Raw genomic sequence first — 22,873 nt, forward strand, 5'->3', positions numbered from 1 at the left:
GTTTTAACTTAACTCTTTAATGTACATATGTATAATTACTGTAATTCAGTTTTAATTTCTATAATTATGTATTGCACTGTACTGCTGCTGCAAAGTTAACAAATTTCACGACATATGCTGGTGATATTAAACCTGATTCTGATGGAAACTCAGTATAGGACAAATTTTATTGGGATTCAGCCTGGTCCTGAGTTATGAAGGCATAACTGTCTCACAAGTGAACAATGATGGATGCTTCCAGTAACACATACTGAATTTCTTTCAATGTTTTACTTTGCCTGAAGCTTATTTTCATTTATTTAGTGCCGAACCATTGCATAGCCCATGCAATCTAATTTCTAGGCTTATGTATCCAGCTATGCCTTAGACATAGGAGCAGAATTAGGCCATTCAGCCCATCGAGTCTGCTCCACCATTCCATCATGGTTGATCTTGGATCTCATTCAACCCCATACACCTGACTTCTCGCCATATTCTTTGATGCCCTGACCAATCATGAAACTATCAACTTCTGCTTTAAATATACCCACGGACGGCCTCCACTGCAATCTGTGACAGAGCATTCCACAGACTTACTACCCTTCAGCCAAAAAATTTTGTTACTTCTGATCTAAAAGGTTGCCCCTCAATTTTGATGCTATGCCCCCTAGTTCTGGATACTCCCACCAGAGGAAACAACCTCTCCACATCCATCTTATCTGGTCCATTCAATACTTGGCAGGCTTCAATGAGATTCCCCCGCATTTTTCTAAATTTCAGTGAGTACATGCCCAAGGCTGCCAAACGCTCTTTGTATGTTAACTCCTTCGTTCCCAGAATCATTCTTGTGAACCTCCTCTGGACTCTCTCCAATGACAACACAACCCTTCTGAGATGCAGGGCTCAAAACTGTTGACAATACTCCAAGTGCAGCCCAACTAGCATCTTATGATGCCTCAGCATTATCTCCTTGCTTTTATAATCTTCCATGTAATGGTTCTGCCATGTCTTTATGTAAAAACGGATCATTAGTATTTAGGCTCTTCAAATGAGGGAGATTGGGGACAAAGTACAGATCAACTTCAGCTAACTATTCGAAGTCAATGATATACTGAATCACTATCTTGCTTAACAGCCAAATTGACTATTATAATTATGTTCTTTTGCTTCACAGGCAGAGAGGAAGAGTTTGGTGCATAGACTAAGGTGCTTCAAAGATCAAGTATTTCTACTTCTACAGTAAAGCATTAGAATTTAGTCCAATTTAGGAAGCTGAGTATAGTTAGTTACAATATTTGACTTCTTTCCCTTTTCTCCATCTTCTTATTCTGGCTTCTTCCCCCTTCCTTTTGGTTTGAAATGTTGACTATTTATTACTCTCCATAGATGCTGCCTGAGCTGCTGAGTTCCTCCAGCATTTTGTGTGTGTTGCTGTAGATTTTAAACACCTGCAAAATCTCGTGTTTATGAGTTTTTTTCTGCAGTGTCTGTAGATCAGCAGAGATGTAACTGAGGAGTTAAAATATAAATGATGTCATTTAGTTCCAACAAATCTGTTGTTACTACAGGAGAAAAGTTTAAGTGCCATATATATGCACATTCTACATATCCTACTATCCACGCAAACAATTATTATTTCTGAAGCTGGAATGATCTAATAACTGCAACAGAACGACTGCAATTTGCACCTCACAAGATGGGGGATGGGGGATGGGGAAATCACCTTTCAACAAATGGTTCAAGTCAGTGGCATCATTTGGTACTTTTTGGCCACATCTTTGATTGGATTTCTTGGATTCCAGAGAGCTTGCCGTTGAGCTGGGTTTGCAAGGCTTGGCTTCCCTCGCGTTCTTTTGCCGCCGTGCATTTTGTATCCTTTCATCTTTTTCCTTATCAAAATTCAATGGGTCAAGACTGATGTAGATTGCCTGGCTGACGTTTTCTTGCTTTTTGTTGTGCTTTTTCCTGTTGGTCTTGTGCTTCGGTTCCACACGTTGGTCATTCGAGTGAATGGGGCTGCACCCTGGGCTGGAGAGCGGAGTCACGTCAGTCACAGTACCCTCTGTGTCTTCAGGCTGTTTCCTGGTCCAGTACAATTCCTGGCTGCGGCCTTTCCTTGTCTTCGTTGAATGCCTAGTTCTCCATTGAGAAGTGGGAAACGACGAAGGGCGCTTCTCAGACGAAGAGGGCGATGCGCGGCACGAAACGGAGATGCCGATGTCCGAATCGCAGTTGGAAGCCGGATCTGACAGAGCAGCCTCACTACCCCTATGCAGCCAGCGGCTGGCCGGCAGAGTCCTGGGGCTTGTGCTACGGCTACGGTCAGACCGATCCCCGTCATGACTGGAGCTGCTGCTGCTCCTCCTACTGTCACTGGGATAGTTGGGGCTCTTCGTGCGGAAGCGGGCGAACTCTCCGCGAGATGATGCTGACGACGACGAACGGGAGACCGGGGTGGCAGAGGACGAGGCGGAGGGAGATGCCGCACTCACCGAGGAATCCACGTTGAATGCCCTTATTACCATCCCCTCTCCCGCACCGCTCGGAGACCGCTGCCCCTGGTCGCCGACGCGGCTCTGCCGCCCACCCCGTTCCCCTACCCCCTCGTAGTCACTGTCGAAGAAGGAGTGATCAACCTCACCGTCCAAGGCCGCATCGCTATCCATCAGCGCCCGGTGCTGCTACCCCACAGTCCTCACAATCTGAGCCCGTCACCCGGTCTCTGGTCCCACCACGTCACGGGAACCCCGTCACCCACACAGGCACACCACTCCGTTATAGCCCCTCTGATCTTTGCTGCTTCCCCCTCGGTCACTCCCTGACCCTCTGATCCGCCCTTCACTTCAAACACCTTCTTCATCCGACCCTCACAGTCGTTCACCGCATTCCCACTGATCCTCTCCTCGTCCGGACCTCCATTAGTCACCCTTCCTTCCCAAGCTCAGCCCCACCCCAACCCCCTGATATTTACCCTCACCCACTCCTTTTCCCTCCCTCGACCCTGAGTATGAGGCCAAGCCCCCGCCCCCGTTATCTCCTATTTTCTATTTCTTTTCGCCGTTGTTTGCTTTTGCCTCGGTTTCTCAGGAGCGTTACTAACGATGTCACTTCCGTTTCCGCCGTGCTTCGCTGCTGTCGTCCCTCCAGCTCACACGCTCCGTCGCGAATGGTTCCATTCGTTTGATGCTGACCGAAGGAAAATGGAAGGCAGGAATTTTAAAGATTAACAACCGGACTGAGCTTTCAAGGCCACGTGGCCCCTCCAACCTATTTCCACGCTCAAATTCTCCTCGAAAATGTTTATAGCTCTCGGGAATGGGTTGTATGCCCACTCTGTTGGGAAAGTTTATCTTATATACACTGGAAACAGTTTGTAAATGTTGTTACGTTTACTCTGTATTGAAGGAGTGAAGAATTCATTGAAGGAAATTGTACGCCAAAGACTGAGCTGAGTGTATTACTCATTAAACTGAACCCTAAGGATGGCAGCGTTTATTCCGTTGTGTTGTTTCTCAGAAATTCATTATCTCTGAAGTCGACTTCAGAACCGAAGACAATTTCCTCCTCGTCATTTACGGCTTGCCTTGCTCATAGTTTACGCCTTCAAAGCAAGTAAGCACACCAGTCACTAGAAATACTCGGCAGGGCAGGCAGCATCTGTGATTCGAGAAAATAAATTAACACTTTAGATCAGAATTGGGAAGAAATTAACTCGTTTTAAGTGGCGGGGGAGGGATGGAAGAGTGTATCTGACAGGATAGAGAAGAGACCAAATGAAGCTGCACTCCGTTCTGGAAAGTCACGCCAATCTACATCTACAAGCCACTTCTTGGCTCGGCACAAGTCCCGTACAAGGAATGATGTTCCATCAAATGTTAACTGTTTCGTTTCCCATAGATGTGGCCTGACCTGCTTAGTGTTTCCAGCATTTTCTGTTTTTTTTAAATTGGAGACTAGGACAGTTAGAAGTGGCGATAATAGTTGATAGAAGGCAGTGCAGTTGTCTGAAGGACGTGAAAGATGAATTATAATTGAGAGGGAATAATCAGTGATAGAACTGTGATAAAGTCATTGCAGTTGCTGGAATCTGAAATTGAAATACTGAGCAGCATCTGCAGCAAAAAAAACTTGAAGTTAAAGATTGCATTAGAAGTAGGAATGGAAGGCCATTCAGTGCATTTGAGTTTTCTGTGTCACTGATATTCATAGTTGATTTTCTATTTCAGCAGCTTGATAACTGACCCTCCCTGGCTCATAGAAAATCCAAAAAGAATTACAGTACCAGTCTTTGAGTGAAGAAATATCTCCCCAATTTACTCCTAAATTGCCCAACCATCATTTTGATCCTGCGAACCCTAGTTCCACACTTTTTAGTCAGAGAAACATCCTCCTTTTCTTTATCCTTCACCTTGCTGTTGTCCACACACTCAGCTTATTTAGGTCCCCTCTTTGTGTCCTCCCCACTATTCTCCATCCAAATTAGTTTCAATCCATTAGCAAATTTAAAAATATTACATTTGATCACCTCAGCTAAATTGATGATGTCATTTGTGAATTGCTGGGGCACAAGCATCAATCTCAGCAGTACAGTACCCAATTCATAGCAGCTTGCCAATTTAGGAAATACTCTTGATGAGGGGTCTCCAAACATTGGCTGGTTATTCCTCTCTGTAGATGCTGCCTGACTTGTTCTAGCATTTTCTGTGTGTTGCTCTAATTTCCAGCATTTGCAGAATCTCTTGTGTTTGAGCAAGGTTTGTTTATTTTTACTGTGTGTTAACATAAGAAATTAGAGCAGAAATTGGCCATTTGGCCTGTAGAGCCTGCTCTGCCATTCAATAAGATTGCAGCTGATCTGGCCACAGACTCGTCTCCACCGACCTGCCTTTTCCCCATAACCCTTAATTCCCCTACTCTGCAAAAATCTATCCAACCTTGTCTTAAATATATTTACTGAGGTTGCCTCCAGTGCTTCATTGGTCAGAGAATTTTACAGATTTACCACTCTCTGGGAAAAGCAGTTCCTCCTGATCTCTGTCCTAAATCTACTCCGCCGAATCTTAAGGCTATGTCCCTTAGTTTGTGTTGGGCACGTGGCCAAGTGGTTAAGACGTTCATCTAGTTATTTCAAGGTCGCTAGTTCGAGCCTCAGCTGTGGCGGCGTGTTTGTGCCCTTGAGCAAGGCACTTAATCACACGTTGCTCTAGTCTGTGCGAGGAGTGGCGTCCCACACAGACTTCCATTCTGCACCTTGTAAGGCATGAAAATGCCCGACGCAGGCCTTCCATGGTCTGAGTCGATGTTCCCTCCCCCCCCAGTTCTAGTCTTACCCTACCAGTGGAAATAACTTTCCTGCCTCTATCTTATCTATCCTTTTTATAATTTTATATGTTTCTATAAGATTTCTCATCCTTCTGAATTCCAGCGAGTACAGTCCCAGGCGACTCAATCTCTCCTCATAGTCTAACCCCCTCATCTCTGGAATCAACCTGGTGAACTTCCTCTGCACTGCCTCCAAGACCAGTATATCCTTTTTCAAGTAAGATCAGAACTGCACGCAGTACTCCAGGTGCAGCCTCACCAGTACTCTGTACAGTTGCAGCATCACCTCCCTGCTCTTAAATTCAATCCCTCTAGCAATGAAGGCCAACATTCCATATGCCTTCTTGATAGCCTGCTGTACCTGCAAACCAATCTTTTGTGATTCATGCACAAACACTCCTAAGTCCCTCTGCACAGTAGCAAGCTGTTATTTTTCCTTCCAAAGTGGATGACTTTGCATTTACCAATATCTCCATCTACCAGACCCTTGCCCACTCACTTAAACTATCTATATCTCTCTGCAGACTCTCGATATCTTCTGCATAATTTGCTTTTTAACTCAATTTAGTATCATCAGCAAACTTAGATACACGACACTCAGTCCCCTCTTCCAGATTGTTAATGTATATTGTAACCAATTCTCAATCCGTATTACTATTTTATCCCAAGTTTCATGCCTTCGAAACTTATTCACCAATCCTCTGAAAGCCTTTTGAAAATTCACAGATTCATTCTCATCTACTCAACTGGAAAGTCATATTATTTTTCAAGTATCTAGATATCACATCCTTTGCAGCCACCAGTATCAAGTTAGAGTATCGTGGTAACAGGAAATAGGAAGAGCTCAGAATCTACAGGGAGTTAAGTAGTAGGACAGAGACCAGAGACATGAAGGTAAGAAGAAATCAGAGTAGAATATTTATGGTTTTTGTATATATACTAAATAAATGTACAATTGAAACTACAGTGGTAAATACATGTACTTAATATAATACATGTTAATCTAACCTATATTAAGATTAGCTTCCAATACTGATCTTGCCATTAAAGAAATTAGGGAATGAGTAAATTTATAACTGTATGTGGTAAATATTTAATATCAAATTGTGCGATTAACTGACTGCTAATATAATTTAACATGTGGCAGTCAGTTTACTTGAATTTGTCTTTATCATGGAAAACAACATGGTTTTTATGAGTTGAAGAGTACTTTTAAGATCATATGCGACAGCTTAAGATGCCCTTTTGTACCAGCTGCTGCCGCCGTTGAGTATTGATCGCAATAAAGGATGTTTTGTGGGTAAATCTATCCTTGTTACTGACTGAGCAGCCAACAATACAAACCAGCCCACAGGAAGTACACACATGGAATATTTTCAGAGCTACACCCTCATGTTCCACGTACAATGACTTTATTTAAATTGCCTTCTCTGACAAATTGACTGCAATTGGGGTGAGGCCAACAGCCAGCCAGCAAGGATTGTTTGGTAAGACATTATTCAGAGTGTATGGGAACCTCTTCATGCCTCGAACCTTGGAACATGCTGCAGTCTTCAGTTATTACTATTCTGTTACATCCAATATGCACACAGCATGAGTCCTGATGAAGGGGTGTCAGCATGAAACGTCAACTGTACTCTTTCCTATAGATGCTGCCTGGCCTGCTGAGTTCCTCCAGCATTTTGTGTGTGTTGCTCACAGCAATTGTAGACTACACCTGAAAGGTATGCTTATCCAAGCTGGAATGCAAGTTCAAATAATCCAGGAATCACCTTTAATTCCATACATTATAAGGGAGCTCAGGCTGGACCTCTACAGTCCCTGGTGATTAGTCAGATGACAGATAGTGCCTTTAGTTTGCAAAGAAATAGGATGGTTTGGGAAGTATCAATGGATCAAGGCAAGAATTGACAGATTGGATGATAGGTGTTCTTTGTGAACATCATTCCTCCCTTCTTGTGGTGGTTCAGCTCTCCAAGTTATATGCTTAGTCCTTTATCCGTAATTTTCATATGTATTTTCCAAATATTCTGTAAACAACTTTTGATCTTGTGCTTCATCAGAAATATCTGTCAAAAAGGCTATTGAAATGGATGAAGTTCAACGAAAGCCACAAATAAAAACAGATATATTCACATCTTGGAGATTATTCTTAACAGATTGCTCCAGGCTAAACCTGAAATATAAACCTCCTGTACTTTTATCACAGAGAACATTACAGTGCAGTACTGGCCTTTCAGGCCATGATATTGTGCAATATAAACCTACTCTATGATCAACCTAACCCTTCCCTTCTACCGAGCCCATAACCTTCCATTTGTGTGCCTATCCGTGGGTGGAGTGGTAGCACAGCAGCTGGCATTACAGTGCCAGTGACCCAAATTTAATTTCACTGCTGTCTGTAAGGAGTTTGCATGTTCCTCCCATGACTGTGGCTTTCCTCCGGGTGCTCTGCTTTCAGTTAGCTTTTGGCGACGAGCAAGATTTAAACAAACTGGAGACGAGTACCTATCTGTTGAAGCACAGTGAGGCATTTGAGTTTAAAAAAAAACAGCGAGATGCTCGAGTTCAAAATAAAGGTAGAAAACAGAAGAATTCACAGGTTCATAAACAGTAAGTACCAGATGATAATCATAAGTAAATAAAAAAGCATAAATAGCTGGCTATATTGGAAAGATAAACATGTACGACCGCACAAAGGATAATTGCTGTATATGGAATGAATTGAGCAGTATTTTGAAGCAAATGAAATAGCCAATGAGAAATGAGTGCCAGTTTTGCTGAATGCATTGGGATTAAAGGCATACAGTTTGCTTATAAGTTGGTCTGCTCCAACCAAACCAGCCAAAATGAGTTTTGCTGATATCATCATAGTGATGCAGGAACATTTAGAACCAATGTGTTGATTTCAGAGTGCTTTACATTTCAGAAGAGGAATCCATTTCTGCATATGTGGCTAAAATGAAGAGATTGTCTGAGCATTGTCAATTTGGTAATAGACTTCATAATGCACTGAGAGACTCAGTTTGTGGAATTTTACAAGAAGGCATACAAAAACAGATTGAAGCACAAACAGATAACCGAAGCACAACTTACAATTAAAACAGCAGTTGAAATAACTATCAGTGGAAAAAGCAGACAGAGACACATTTGAATTGCAGTCAGGAAGAAAGTGAGTGTGAACAAAATTGCAACATTTAAACAGAAACCAGCCTGGCTGAACAAATTGTGTTACTACTGACCAATGCAGATTTAAAATTGAAATTTGCAGGAAGTGCCACAAAGGACGTGTACAAAGAGCATGTTGGGCAGACAAAAATAAATGGACTGCGTAGAGAACATTAGGGGTATTTAAGAGCCTCTTGGACAGGCACATGGATGAAAGAAAAATAGAGGGTTATGGGGTAGTGTGGGTTTCGTACGTTTTTTTATAAGGAATATATGGGTTAGCATAACATTGAGGGCCGAAGGGCCTGTACTGTGCTGTAGTATTCTAGTGTCTAGAAAAGATAAATATAAAAAGTCAAATTGCAGTTTCAAAAAGATCACTAATCAAAGTTCAAATTATATTTATTATTAATGTACATTATATACTATATGAAACCTTAAGAGTTATCTCCTTACAAGCAGCCACAAAACAAAGCCCAGTCGAACCCATTAAAAAAGACTAACAAATGCTTAATGTGCAAAGAAGAAGAAACTGTGCAAACAATAAAAAATAAATAACATTTAGAACTAAACTTCACAAAGTAAGTTCACAGCCGTGAAGCCTGCCACAGACAATCCGGGAGCCTGTTAGTGCAGGCCACAGCCTCAGATCAGCGCAGAGATGAGTAAACCATGCAGAGCAGTGAGCTGAGTACCGGCCCCAATACCTTGACCTTTTCAATCTGGCTCAGCGCTTTAATCGGCTAAATCTCTTCTCATTCTTCGCTCTTGGACCCAGGCCCCCCTGCCTCAACTCTGCCTTACCTCGGATCTGCTGCTTCAAATTGGCTCCAAGTCCACTCCAGCAATGGCTATACATTGGCTGTTATTGATGAAAAGTCTTATAATGATGAGAGTGACACAGGAGTTGGGAGCTTTGAGATTTACAATATGAAAACTAACAATAGACAATCAATATGGCTTACAGCAGGAATGAACAGCAAATTATTTAAAATGGAATTAGACACTGGCTTAGCAGTTCAGACTTTACAAAAAATGATTTTGGCATTTCACAGATATTGCACTGAAGTCTATAAATGCCCAACTAAGAATTTAATACTGAAGAAAAGATAACTCCTGTGGGAATAACATTCATAACAGTCAAATACAACAACCAACAAGCCACATTGTGCTTACCGTCCGCTCTGTCTATGGCTCTCATAATCTTACACACCTCAATTGAGGCACCCCTCAAACTCCTTTGCTCCAAGGAGACATGCCCCAGCTAGCTTAACCTTTCCTCAAAAACATGTTCTCTACTCCAGGCATGTGGCCAAGTAGTTAAGCCATTTGACTAGCGATCTGAAGGTCGTGAATTCGAGCCCCAGCCAAGGCAACGTATTGTGTCCTTGAGCAAGGCACTTAACCACACATTGCTCTGTGACGACACTGATGCCAGGCTGTATCAGCCCTTGCCCTTCCCTTGGACAACATCAGTGTCGCTGAGAGGAAAGACTCACGGCATAGGCAACTGCTGGTCTTCCATACAACCTTGCCCAGGCCTATGCCCTGGAGAGTGAAGGCTTTCCAGGCGCAGGTCCATGGTCTCGCAAAACTAACGGATGCCTTTAAAAAAAAAACTCCAGGCATTATCCTGGTGAATCTCTGTACACTCTCTAATAGGGAGGGCGCACGGTTGTTCCGAATGAATATTGATTATGTATAACTAGGGGGCCGTGCACAATCCGGATTTGATGGAGACAGCTGTGAGAAGTGCAGAGGAACATCTGGAGTAACTTCTGAAATGCCTGCTTCGCTGCCACTGCTACTGTGCGATTGAGAATCTCCGGAGACGAAGGCCCCAAATCCTCGGCTTTGCATATCGCCTGTTGCCAGGGCTGGGGTCAAAGTGCTCGGCAGAGGTGGTGCTCGGTGCTCGGTGTCGAAGAGGTGGTCAGAGGCTCGGAGTTTTCGGACAGACTCGGAGTCGGACTTGTGGTCAGATGCTTCCAGGATGCTGCATTGGCAAGTTGGCGGCGCTGGAGGTTTACCATCTGTGTGAGATGATGGGACTTTCGAGAGACTTTGAGACTTTTACTGTGCCATGGTCTGTTCTTATCAAATTACGGTATTGCTTTGCACTGTTGTAATTATATGTTATAATTATGTGGATTTTGTTAGTTTTTAAGTCGGTTTGTCGTGTGTTTTCGTGATATCATTCGGAAAAACATTGTATCATTTCTTAATGCATGCATTACTAAATGACAATAAAAGGGGACTGCGTGTCCTCATAATCATAACTACATCCTTGTTACAATGAGGTGACCAGAACTGAACACGAAACTCCAAGGTAGACTGACCAGAGTTTTATAGAGTTGCAAAATAAAGTTGAGTCTCTTGAACTCATTCTCTTGATTAATGAAGACGAACACACCATAGAACTTCTTGACTACCTCATCAATGTGCGCAGCAACTTTGAGGGATCTATCAACGTAAACATCAAGATCGCTCTGTTCCTCCACACTGCTATGAAACCTGCTATTGTTCCACCTTTGAATTCAATCTTTCAAAGTACATCACTTTGCACTTTTCGGGAGTGAACACCATATGCCATTTTTCTGCCCAGCTCTGTGTCTACATCCCTTTGTAACCTATGACAATCTCCCACACCCTCCACAACACCATCAACCGGTGTGTCATCTGCAAACTTACTAACCTACTCTTCCACTTCCTCATCCAAGCCATTTATAAAAATCACTAAGAGTCTCAGAACAGATCCATCCAGAACACCACTAGTCACTGAGCTCCAGGCAGAATACGTTCAATCTACTACCACCCTCTCTCTTCTGTGGGCAAGCCGATTTTGATTCATGTTGTCTGGATCCCATGCTTCATTTCTTACTAGATGAGTGTACTATGGGAAACCTCGTCAAACGCCTTCCTAAAATCCATATACACCACGTCCACTCCTCACCTTTAGCAAAAAACACCTCAATCAAGCTTATTTATTTATCTATTATCCTTTTCTTTAATTTCCATTTGAAGGATCACACCTGAGAGGTATTGTTCATTCATTAAATGGCAACACCACTCAATATATTGCATATACAATTGAAATCTTAACATTAAGCTCAAACACACAAACAGAGCCTAAGATTAATATAGATTGGCATCATGGTTGGTATAAGTATGGTGGATTGAAGGGCCTGTTTCTGTACAGTACTATTCTGTGTTCCGGAGGAAAGAGCTGCATCAAATAAATCAGGGTGTGGCTATAAACTTCACTTCTATTAATTACCAGATGTGTCCTGGCTCAAGTGACACATTTGCCCTCAGACAGTAGCGGCTGGTCCCTTGAACCATTGGCAGAAGTCTGGGTGTGGTATTCTTTATTCAAAAACAAACTGCTGGCAGGAACTCAGCAGGTCAAAAGGAGGCAAAAGGATGGACTCCCTTTGAGGTAATCCTTCAGGGTGACCATTCATTTGTCCGCAGGACACTGCTCAATCTACTGAGTTCCGCTGGCCGTATTTTCGCTCTGGATTCCATCATCTGCAATCCCTTTGTGTCTCTTATATTATTTATTGGTGTCTAAAGAAATCTAGTGACCACTGACTTATGTCTAAGGGTATTATGTATCATCCACATTATTGTGGACAGATTCTCTTTATTTCTTTCGAGGTAAACGTAGCAGAAAATAATTCCCATACAATTTACCGTTTGTAAATTAAGTCAACTAAGAAAGTCTGAAATATCAACAAGGACTTTAAGAACATAAGAAATAGGAGCAGGAGTAGACCATCCGGCCCATCAAGCCTGCCCCGCCATTTAATAAGATCATGGCTGATCTGTCCGTAAACTCAGCTCCATCTACCTGCCTTTTCCCCATAACCCTTAATTCCCTTACTATGTAAAAACCTATCTAACTGTTTTTTCAATATATTTATTGAGGAAGCCTCAACTGCTTCCCTGGGCAGAGAATTCCACAGATTCACTACTCTCTGGGAAAAACAGTTTCTCATTATCTCCATCCTAAATCTTCTCCCCTGAATCTTGAGGCAATGTCCCCTAGTTCTAGTCTTACCTACCAATGGAAACAACTTTCCTACTATCTTATCTATCCCTTTCAAAATTTTGTATGTTTCTATGAGATCCCCTCTCATTCCTCTGAACTCCAGAGAGTATAATCCCAGGTGACTCAATCTCGCCTCATAGGTTAACCCCTTCATCCCTGGAATCAACCTGGTAAACCTCGTCTGCACTGCCTCCAAAGCCAGTATATCCTTTCTCAGGTATGGAGACCAGAACTGCACACAGTACTCCAGGTGCGGCTTCACCAGTATCCTGTATAGTTGCAGCATGACCTCCCTGCTCCTGAATTCAATCCCTCTAGCAATGAAGGCCAACATTCCATTTGCCTTCTTAATAACCTGTTGTACCTGCAAGCCAACTTTTTGCGATTCATGAACAAGCACTCCCAAGTCCCTCTGCACAACAGCATGCTGCAATCTTTCACCATTTAAATAATAATCTGCTCTTCTATTTAAGGACAACAGCAATGCTAAAACAATATCTAAACACATTTTGGTTTAGTAATAATTTTTAGGTAATGAAACCCTATGCTTACTATTCTGTCTATATGTGACTCAAGACTGACAGCTTTGTCGTTGTTTCGTAACTGTGGACTCTGAAGTGGCCGAGAACTGTATACATAGTTGATATCCTAGTTACATTGAATATGACTGAATTACCTTACAGTTGTTTGTTGTTGGGGTGGAAGGATGGGCGGGAGGAGGTTGTTGAGTGCTACAATTCTATGAGGTCTGAGTTCAATCCTAAGTTCCATATCTATGTAACCAAGATTAAGTCATCCTTGTGTTTCTTCCTTGTGGCTGTTCTTAAATGTCAACTAGCATCACTAAAGTAGATTGAAATAAAAACTGAATGCTGGAAGTGCCCATCAAGTCAAGGAGCATTTGTGTGGCGAGAAATAGATTTAATTTTTCAGATCATTGATATGAGACATTAACACTATTTGTCTCTCCATGAAATGTTAATGCTATTTGTTTCCCCTTAGATCCTCCAGATATGCAGAATAATTTTAGCATTTTTGTATGGGAGCCTGCTGTTCATATTTTGGCTGTAAAGATCAAGTTCAAATTTATTGTCATTTAACTGTGTACATGTATACTACCAAACAAAATACCATTTCTCTGGACCAGGTGCTCAACACAGTACATATAACTCACACACATCAGCTAATACTACCACAAATAGTTAACAAATAGTAAAATATATTCCAGAAGATACTGTGTGTTGCTTCAGCTGAAATGGCCTGCGCTGGCCGTGAAGTGCTCCAGAATATCCTGAGGTTGTAAAAGGAACAGTATAAAGATTCATCATAATCTTGTGTCTATTTTTAATTGTTGTATCAATGTATGAATTGGTCTTGTATCATGATCTTTTAACTAGATTCAGCATTATATCTGCTGAGTATTTCCTGCATTATAGTTTCATTGTTTGAATTATTTGTACAAATGAGATTTTACTCCAGAAAAAAATCTCATTAACTGTAGCAGAGATTTCTTCTTTTTGCTAGAGACTAATTTGTTTATAATGAGTTCTGAGATAGATTTTTTGAACCACACTGAACAGGAAAATGCATCTGTCATCTCTTAAAAGGAAGTGTGTTTTCTTAAGCAATACCACTAGGTGGGGACCTTACAACAAGGTTCTCTTATTCAAAAAAAATTACCAACTCAAGCCCAAAGTCTTGAGGAAATTTATATAACAAGTCAAAATAAAATACATTTTAAAGAATTTTTATAGAATTTGTTTTGCTGAATTCATATTCTTTAGAAGTTCCTATCTGAATGCGCTTGTTGATGGCAATAAGTGGTACCAAGTTTTAAACTTGATGGCAGTGCCACTAAAGAATTAAGTCATAGGTAAGGAGTTAATGTTCTTCTTCATGTGGTTTCTGGTTTTACAGGAGATATTTGCAATGAGCCTGCAACTGCAGACCCCTCACTTGTCTTTGCCATGATTATTCTAAACTCGGGTGCTCCAGAAGTTTGCATTCTAATCCCTGTACACACATGACTATGATCAGATTCTGCCCTGACTCCCTGAAAATTTGCAGATGATCCCACCATAGTGGCTGTATCTCAGATAACGATGAGTTGGAGTACAAGAAGGAAATAAGGAGCATAGTAACATGGTGTGGTGATAACAAACTTTCTCTCAATGTCAGCAAAACAAAAAAGCTGGTCATTGACTCAGGAAGAGTCATTGAATCATAGAAAAGTACAGCACAGAAACAGGCCCTTCAGGCCACCATTTAAACCGCCTACTCCCATCGCCCTGCCCCAGGACCATAGCCGTCCACACCCCTACCATCCATGTATTCAAACTTTGCTTAAATGCTGAAATCGAGCTCGCGTACGCCAGTTGTGCTGGCAGCTTGTTCCACACTGGGTGAAGACATTTTCCCTAATGTTCCCCTTAAACTTTTCTCCTTCCACCCTTAACCCATGACCTCTGGTTGTAGTCAGTGGAAAAAGCCTGCTTGCATTTAGGTGATGTGCAGTGCACATGTTCCTGCCGACGTCAGTGGTGTTGAGGATGAGAGGGTTGACTTCAAGTTCCTACTTGTAAACACCACCAATCCCATGTCCTGGTCCAACCAATGGTATGGCAGCTGCTCTGCCTATGACGCAAGAAACTGCACAGCTCAGCACTTCATGGAAACCACCCTCCCCTGCACTGACTCTGTGTATACTTCTTGCTGCCTCAATAAAGACCCCACCTAAACTGCACATTCTCTCTTCTCCCCTCTTCCACTGGGCAGAAGATGAAGAAGCCTGAAAGCACGCACAACCAGGCTCAATGACAGCTTCTACTCCACTGTTATAAGGCTATTGAAGGCTCCCTAGTATTGATGAGGTGGGCTCTTGACCTCACTATCTACCTTACTTTGATCTTGCACCTTAATCTACTTGCACTGCACATTGTAGCTGTTACGTTTTATTTTGTATTCCGTTATTGTTTCACCTTGCACTACTAATGCACTGTGTAATAATTGTATCTTTATACAATGACACAAGATATTGCAAGATAAGCTTTTCACTGCATCTTGGTACAGGTGACAATAATGAACCAATTTCTGTTCTAATTCTAGTTCCAATGATATTTAAGTTCCTGCTCACTATTGTTAACCTACATCTTCTGCTGATAGAATGTAAATATTTATGGTAGTCTGTTAGACACTTCAGGTACAAGAGACCTGAAGGTTGTGGATATCTTGGGAGCATATCTCAATAATCATAAGTGGGTGATGGTGAAGGGGATGTGGGGGGGGGGAGGCAACAGAGGGTGGAATGGACAGGCAAAGGTTATATTTTAACCATGACATTTAAAATTGTAAGTGTAGAGAATATTTGATTGTTGTATTTGTGCCAGCTTCAAACTGTGCACTTAATTCCATTTCTTCGGCCTTCTTAATTTTTTTCCCTTTTAGGGCCATATTATATATGAGCATAATTAGGCCATTTGTCCTTTTGAATCTTTTCCAATGTTCAACCATAGCTGATTTTCTTCCCAACCCTATTCTCCAGCCTTCTTCCTGTAATCCTTAAACCCTTTACCAATCATTCTCTGCCTTAAAAATACCAAATGTCTTGGCTTCCACAGATTTATCATCCTCTGGCTGAAGAAAAATTTTCTCATCTCGGTTTTAAGGTGATAGGGCTTTATTCTAAACACCCTTTCCACGTCCACTCTATTCAGGCCTTTCAGTATTCAGTAGTTTTCATCCTTCTGAACTCTATTGAATACAGGGCAAATGATCCTCCTACGCTAAACCTTTCATTTCTGGGATTATTCTTGTTGACTTCCTCTGGACCCTGTCCAAAGCCAGTGCATTTTTCCTTAGGTACAGGGCCAAAACTGTCTCACAATACTTCTAAACATAACAGCAAAAGAAATAGCAGAAGATTGCCACTATCTGCTTACACAGTGAATTCCAAAGATTCAGACTTGTCTTGGTGAGGAAATTTCTTCTGATTGCTAAACCGAATACATAGCCCTTTTTTGACATTATTGATTATCACATATACTGAGATAGAGTGAAAATCTTTTTTGTTTGTGTGCCATCCAATCTATATAAAGTACGTTAAAAAGAATGGAGAATATAATGTTACAGTCACAGAGAAAATACAGTGCAGTAGACAAGGAAAGTCCAGGGGCTGTGACAAGGTAGACTGGGAGATCCAGAGCTTTAGCTTATTCTAGACACCACAGCTGGGACAAGAATCAACTCTGCATCTGTTATGTGGGGGGGGGGGGGTTGTTTACTTGTCGGTGGAAAGCTATTTCCATCATGCTGGTCATCGATTGGCCAGTTTGAAGATGCAGCAGTTTCCCATTGGTTGCCTTGGTGCCCGGTTTCAGACGCCTCGGATATAGGATTGGCATGTGCGGGAGGCTCGGTTTCTTTCCTTTGTCCCCAAGGGCTCTTCACACTGAGGTCACGACTAGTGCTGAAGAACAATTGGGAAAGTATGCTTCAGAATTAGAAGGTCTGCTCGCACTCTTAGCTAAGTATCTGTTTGTTGAATTTTTAGCTTTGGAGTTTGTGTAACTTGGGGGGACTTAGATGTTTCATTGAATCTTTTACTGATTGTAAATAAATGGTTAATACGCTTTTGTAGTTAGTGTCTTTTGTCTCACTCACCAAAGCCGTGAATTTGCTTCCACATTATGGCATTTCTCCTATTTATATGCTTCAATGAACATCTTGAAACAGGTGAAATCTCCTCTCAATCTTCTAGAATCAAGAGAGTACAGGCCTGGTCTGTTTACGGTCATCTTATATCTTATTATGAAAGTTAGGAGCACCAGGTTTCTGGGAGTGCGCATGATGGATGTTCTCATCTGGTCCATCTCTTTAGTCATGGAGGCATAGCAGTGTCTCCACTTCCTGAGGAGGCTGAGGCAAGCAAGGCCCTCCCCTCACCCCCCCACCCCCATTCTAACCAATGATTCCAGGAGCATCTTTGAGAGTGTCCTGATTAGCTGTATCACCATCTGGTACGGATATTGCAAGGCATCTGACCACACAACCTACAAAGAATGAAGATTGCTGAGAGGATCATCGGGGTCTTTCATCCATCCATCTGCCCTTAGCATTGTCAATGACCCCTCCCATCAGCCCAACAATCTCTTTGACCCCTACCATCAGGCTGGAAGAGTCGTAATACTAGGACATGGACTGTTAAGGTAGAAAACAGCTTCTTCCCCCAGGCTGTGAGACTTCTGAATTCCCTGTCACCACCCAGGTCTCATCACATATGAAGCACCAGTAGCATTATACTGGTTACTTCTTAACTTGTGATGAAAATGTACTTATTATTTGTTAATTTATTAGTAATATTAATTTATGTGTTGTGTGTGAGTTATACACACTATTTGGCAGTTTTCATGTATACAGCTGAAATTACAAAAAACTTGAACTTGAGCTTGAATCTGATATGCCAAACTTGTCACTTGGGAATCAATCTAATGAAACTTTTTGGGTCCTCCTTGTGATACAAAACATCTCACTTATGGACAACCCGTACACATAAGCAAGGATTAGGGAGACTGTCAGCTGCTGCAGGCTGCACCTCCACAATGAGAACCCAGTTTACATCCACATATCCAACTTGTGAACTGTCTGCAATAGGAACACTGCACCCTTTGATGACAAGCACATTCTTACTTGAGTATGGAGACAGACACGGTCTTCGAGGACTCCACATAATTGCAGAAGTCATCTCCAGTCTTGTAATCAAATCCCCTTGCAATAAATAGTAACATATCTTTTAACTTCCTAATTGCCATACTATCTGCATAGTATCTTTTAATGATTCATGTTCAAGGATACTTAAATCCTTCTGAAGATCAGATCCTTTCAGTCTTTTACCATTTACCATGTTCTTTCTATTTTTGATGAAGAAATATTTAACCAATTCATTAAATGCTTGATTATTTCTTTTGCATTTAAAAACTATGATTGATTTCTTCAAGTGAGGTATATTTCAAAACAGCTAATGCCTTAATTTCTGCCACCAGATGTTGCTAGTACACAGTCATTGCTGAGATATTACCCTTGGGCAATGAAGATGTGCGGTAGAGACAATACCAGATCAACAGATCTGCACTAATTTGTATTACCATGTAAATAGGAAGCTGATGCTGCCCGACATATTTATGAAGCTAAACAGCGAGAGATATTTTACTAAAGCATCTTTCTAATTGTTGTTTATCTTGTTATTTCTCAGTTGGATTTTTCAGATAAGCCTCTTTTAAATACACATGCGGTATAACAATTAGTAAAATGTTTTAATTTGTAAATATTTGAGATTCTGCATGTATTTCTTTCTAGTTCAGTTTTATACAGATGCTGTTTGTTATCTCATTTATACTTAGAAACTTACTTATTGCCATTATGCCGCTGGCGTTTAGGGCAGCAACAAAGGTCCTCCATCTCTGTCTAACCATACAGTCGCACACAGAATAGAAGGATTCTTCATTGCTGTTTCTGTAACTATTTGTTTTTTGACCATTCAGGGTCGATCCCTGAGCTGAACCCCTGAACCTAAACCACTCTTAGTCTGGCCTCTACCCTTTGACCTGTTTGGCATGGGTCATCCTACCAAGAGCTAAAGCACAAGGCCCTCACTCCAGCCAACGTGGCTGTCTTGTCATTAAGGCATGCAAGCCTCCAAACCCTACAACAAGGATGTGGTTCTCTTAGAGGTATACTTAGAAAGTTACAAGAGAAATTCAAATCCTATAATTTTTAATTAACTGCTTTGAGTGCAGATTTTTTGTCATACCTTTCAGAATGCCTAATTGTTTTTCTTTCTAATCAATTTCACTCACTCATGTACAGTAAGGAGGGAAGACTTAAAAGCTGGACTTACCAAGATAAAATAAACGTTTAAATGAACAAACATTTGGTTATTTTTTTGGTTTTTTTTTGACAACACAAAGCCTGACAGAATGTAGAATGCAAGGTGAATTTGAAAGATGATATAAGAAGGGCAAAGAACATTAGAACAAAAGTAGATAACATAAAGGTGGACCCATGTAAACTTGTAGAAAGATAATTAAAGAAATAGCAGAAAACTTCAGAGTAAAAAGAAGTTCTTTTGTATATTGATATTGAATGTTATATATTTTCAGGAAAAAAGAGAAAGAAGTCAATTTTCCTGCAGAAGAGAAGGATTTATTTATTTTATTTATTGAGAGACTCAGCATGATAACAGGCCCTTCCAGTCCAAGGAGCCCACATGTCCAGTTACACCCTGTATGTCTTTGGAGTGAGGGAGGAAACTGGAGCACTCAGGGGAAACTCATGCGGTTACAGAGAGAACGTACAAACTCCTTATAGTCAGAGGTAGAATTGAACTTGGGTGACTGGCACTGTAATATGCTTGGCAATCCAGTACTTTATGGTAACTCTTACAGCAGGTAGCTTTGTCCAGAACAAAATAAATTCTAATTCGGGGAAGCAGGTGAATAAACACAGATTTGTTAAGGACATATCGTATCTGATCTGATGGTTCTGATCAAACAGCAGAAAGTATTAACAAAGATAGTGCAATAGATATTCATATGGGCTTACAAAAGTTATTTGATGAAGAACAGTGTAATAGATTTAATTGGGGAGGTAGAATTAAAGAAGCATTCGTAATTTAGGTACATAATTGTACAGGGCAGATTAGGCCACACTTGGAGTTGTGTTTACTCCTGGTCGTCACCCCACAGGAAGAACATGATGGGTGGTGGAGAGAATGTGGAACAGATTCACAAGGATGATGAAGACTTTTTAAAAAAACTGCAGACATTATAAATCTAAATCTAAAACAGAAAATGCTGGAAATACTCAGCAATTCAGGCCTGTGGGAAAAGGGCTCCATCATGAGCACTAGCCTCTGTAGTATCAGGACACCTTGAAAGAGCGATGCCTCAGAAAGGAGGCATCCATCATTAAGTAAACCTATCTCCCAGGTCATGCCTTGTTCTCATTGCTGCCATCAGGAAGGAGGTACAGAAGCCTGAAGGCACACACTTAATGATTCAGGAACAGCTTCTTCCCCTCTGCCATCTGATTTCTGAATAGACATGAACACTACCTCACTTTTTTAATTTCTATTTTTGTACTAATTTAATTTAACGTATATATATATTTACTGTAATCACTTTTTCCCTCTATTATTATGTATTGCATTGTATTGTTTCCACAAAGACGACAAATGCCGGTGATATTAAACCCCTGCATTCTCATAATCATCCTTGTGAACCTCCTCAGAACCCTCTCCAATGCCAGCACATTGCTTCTTAAATAAGAAGCCCAAAACTGTTCACAATACTCAAGGTGAGGCCTCACCAGTGCCTTATAAAGCCTCAGCATCCCTGCTGTTATATTCTAGACCTCTTGAAATGAATACTAACATTGCATTTGCCTTCCTCACCACCAACTCAACCTGCAAGTTGATCTTTAGGGTATTTGGCACAAGGATTCCCAAGTACCTTTGCATCTCAGATTCAAATACCCAACATCCATTGCATCCCCTTTATCTATCCTACTTGTGATCTCCTCGAAGAATTCCAACTGATTCATCAGGGGAGATTTTCCCTTAAGGAAACCATGCTAACTTTGTCCTGTTTTGTCATCAAGTACTCCATAATCTCATCCTTTACAACTGACTCCAATAACCACTGAGGTCAGGCTAACTGGTCTATAATTTCCTTTCTGCTGCCTTCCTCCTTTCTTTAACGAGTGGAGTGACATTTGCAATTTTCCAGTCCTCTGGAACCATGCTGGAGTCCAATGTTTCTTGAAAGATCTTTACTAATGCCTCCACAATCTCCACCGCTACCTCTTTCAGAACTCTAGGGTGCAGTTCATCTGGTCTAGATGACCTATGCACCGTCAAGTCTTTCAGCTTTTTCAGCACCTTCTCTCTTCTAATAGTAACTGCATTCACTTCTCTTCCCTCACACCGTTCAACACCTGGCACATTGCTAGTGTCTTCCACAGTGAAGACTGCTGCAAAATACTTACTTAGTTCATCTGCCATCTTCTTGTCCCCCATTATTATTTCTACGGCCTCATTTTCTAGTGGTCCTATAACCACTCTTATCTCTCTTTTATTTTTTACGTGCTTAAGCTTTTTCTATTCACATGAATACTGTTTGCTACCTTGCTTTCATATTTCATTTTTTCCCTCCTGTTAATTCTTTTAGTTGCTTTCTGTAGGATTTTAAAAGCTTCCCAATGCTGTATCGTATTGCTAATTTTTGCTTTGTTGTATGCCGTCTCTTTTGCTTTTACATTAGCTTTGACTTCCCTTGTCAGCCACGGTTGTACTATTTTGCCATTTGAGTGTTTCTTTATTTTTGGACTACATCTATCCTGTACCTTTCTCATTTTCCCCAGAAACTCAAGCCATTGCTGCTCTGTTGTCATCCCAGCCAGCACCTCCTTCTAAGTTACTTTGGCCAACTCCTCTCTCACAGCACTATAATTTCCTTTACTCCACTGAAATACTGATATGTCAGACTTTACTTTCTCCCTATCAAATTTCAAGTTGGTCATATTTTGATCACTACCTCCTAAGGGTCCCTAATTGCCTCCAGTTCATTACTTAACACCCAATCCAGTATAGCTTATCTGCGAGGAGGCTCAATGACAAACTGCTATAAAAAGCCATCTCATAGGCATTCAATAAATTCACTCTCTTGAGATGCATTACCAACCTGATTTTCCCAATCTACTTGCATGTTAAAATCTGTTGTGACTATCATAACATTGCCCTTTTGACATGCCTTTTCTATTTCCTGTTGTAATCTGTGGTCCACATCCCAGCTACTGTTGGGAGGCCTGTATATAACTGCCATCAGGATCCTTTTACCCTTGCAGTTTCTTAACTCAGCCAACAAGGATTCAACATCTTCCAATCCTGTGTCACATCTTTCTAGTGATTTGATGGTATTCTTTACCAGTAGAGCCATGCCACCCCCTCTGCCTACCTTCCTGTCCCTCCAGTACAATGTGTAAGTTCAGACATTCAGCTCCCAACTACAATCATCCTTCAGCAGTGATAACCACAACATCGTACCTGACAATCTGTAATAGTGCAACAAGATCATCCATCTTACTTCTTATACTCCATGCAATGAGATATAACACTTTGAGTACTGTATTTGCTGTATTTTGCAGCAGCAGTACTTTTCAATCCATAATAATAAAAGCTATAAATTACAGTAAGTGCTTATAAAAAATAAATTTAATCAGTTGTGCAAGAAAGCAGAAAAAGTACAGAGGAAGTGTTTATTGGTTCATTGATGGCAGAGGGGAAATGTTGAGTGTGTC

The 22,873-nt window shown here is 41.2% G+C and overlaps 2 protein-coding genes across 2 annotated transcripts in view; one reads left to right on the forward strand and one right to left on the reverse strand.

Moving 5' to 3' along the window:
- The window catches only part of cfap97 (cilia and flagella associated protein 97), a 41,166-nt gene extending 38,234 nt beyond the window's left edge, over positions 1-2,932 (reverse strand). The window contains exon 1 of the mRNA XM_072257749.1: positions 1,703-2,932. Coding sequence (XP_072113850.1) covers positions 1,703-2,645 — 943 coding nt within the window. The 5' untranslated portion in view covers positions 2,646-2,932. The remainder of the gene's footprint in view (positions 1-1,702) is intronic.
- Positions 2,933-3,034: 102 nt separating this feature from the next.
- snx25 (sorting nexin 25) overlaps positions 3,035-22,873 on the forward strand; it is a 309,072-nt gene continuing 289,233 nt past the window's right edge. The window contains exon 1 of the mRNA XM_072257752.1: positions 3,035-3,591. The gene's annotated coding sequence lies outside the window, so the exon portion shown is untranslated. The remainder of the gene's footprint in view (positions 3,592-22,873) is intronic.

This window comes from Mobula birostris, chromosome 5, assembly GCF_030028105.1.
Source record: "Mobula birostris isolate sMobBir1 chromosome 5, sMobBir1.hap1, whole genome shotgun sequence".
NCBI classification, from domain to species: Eukaryota; Metazoa; Chordata; class Chondrichthyes; order Myliobatiformes; family Myliobatidae; genus Mobula; species Mobula birostris.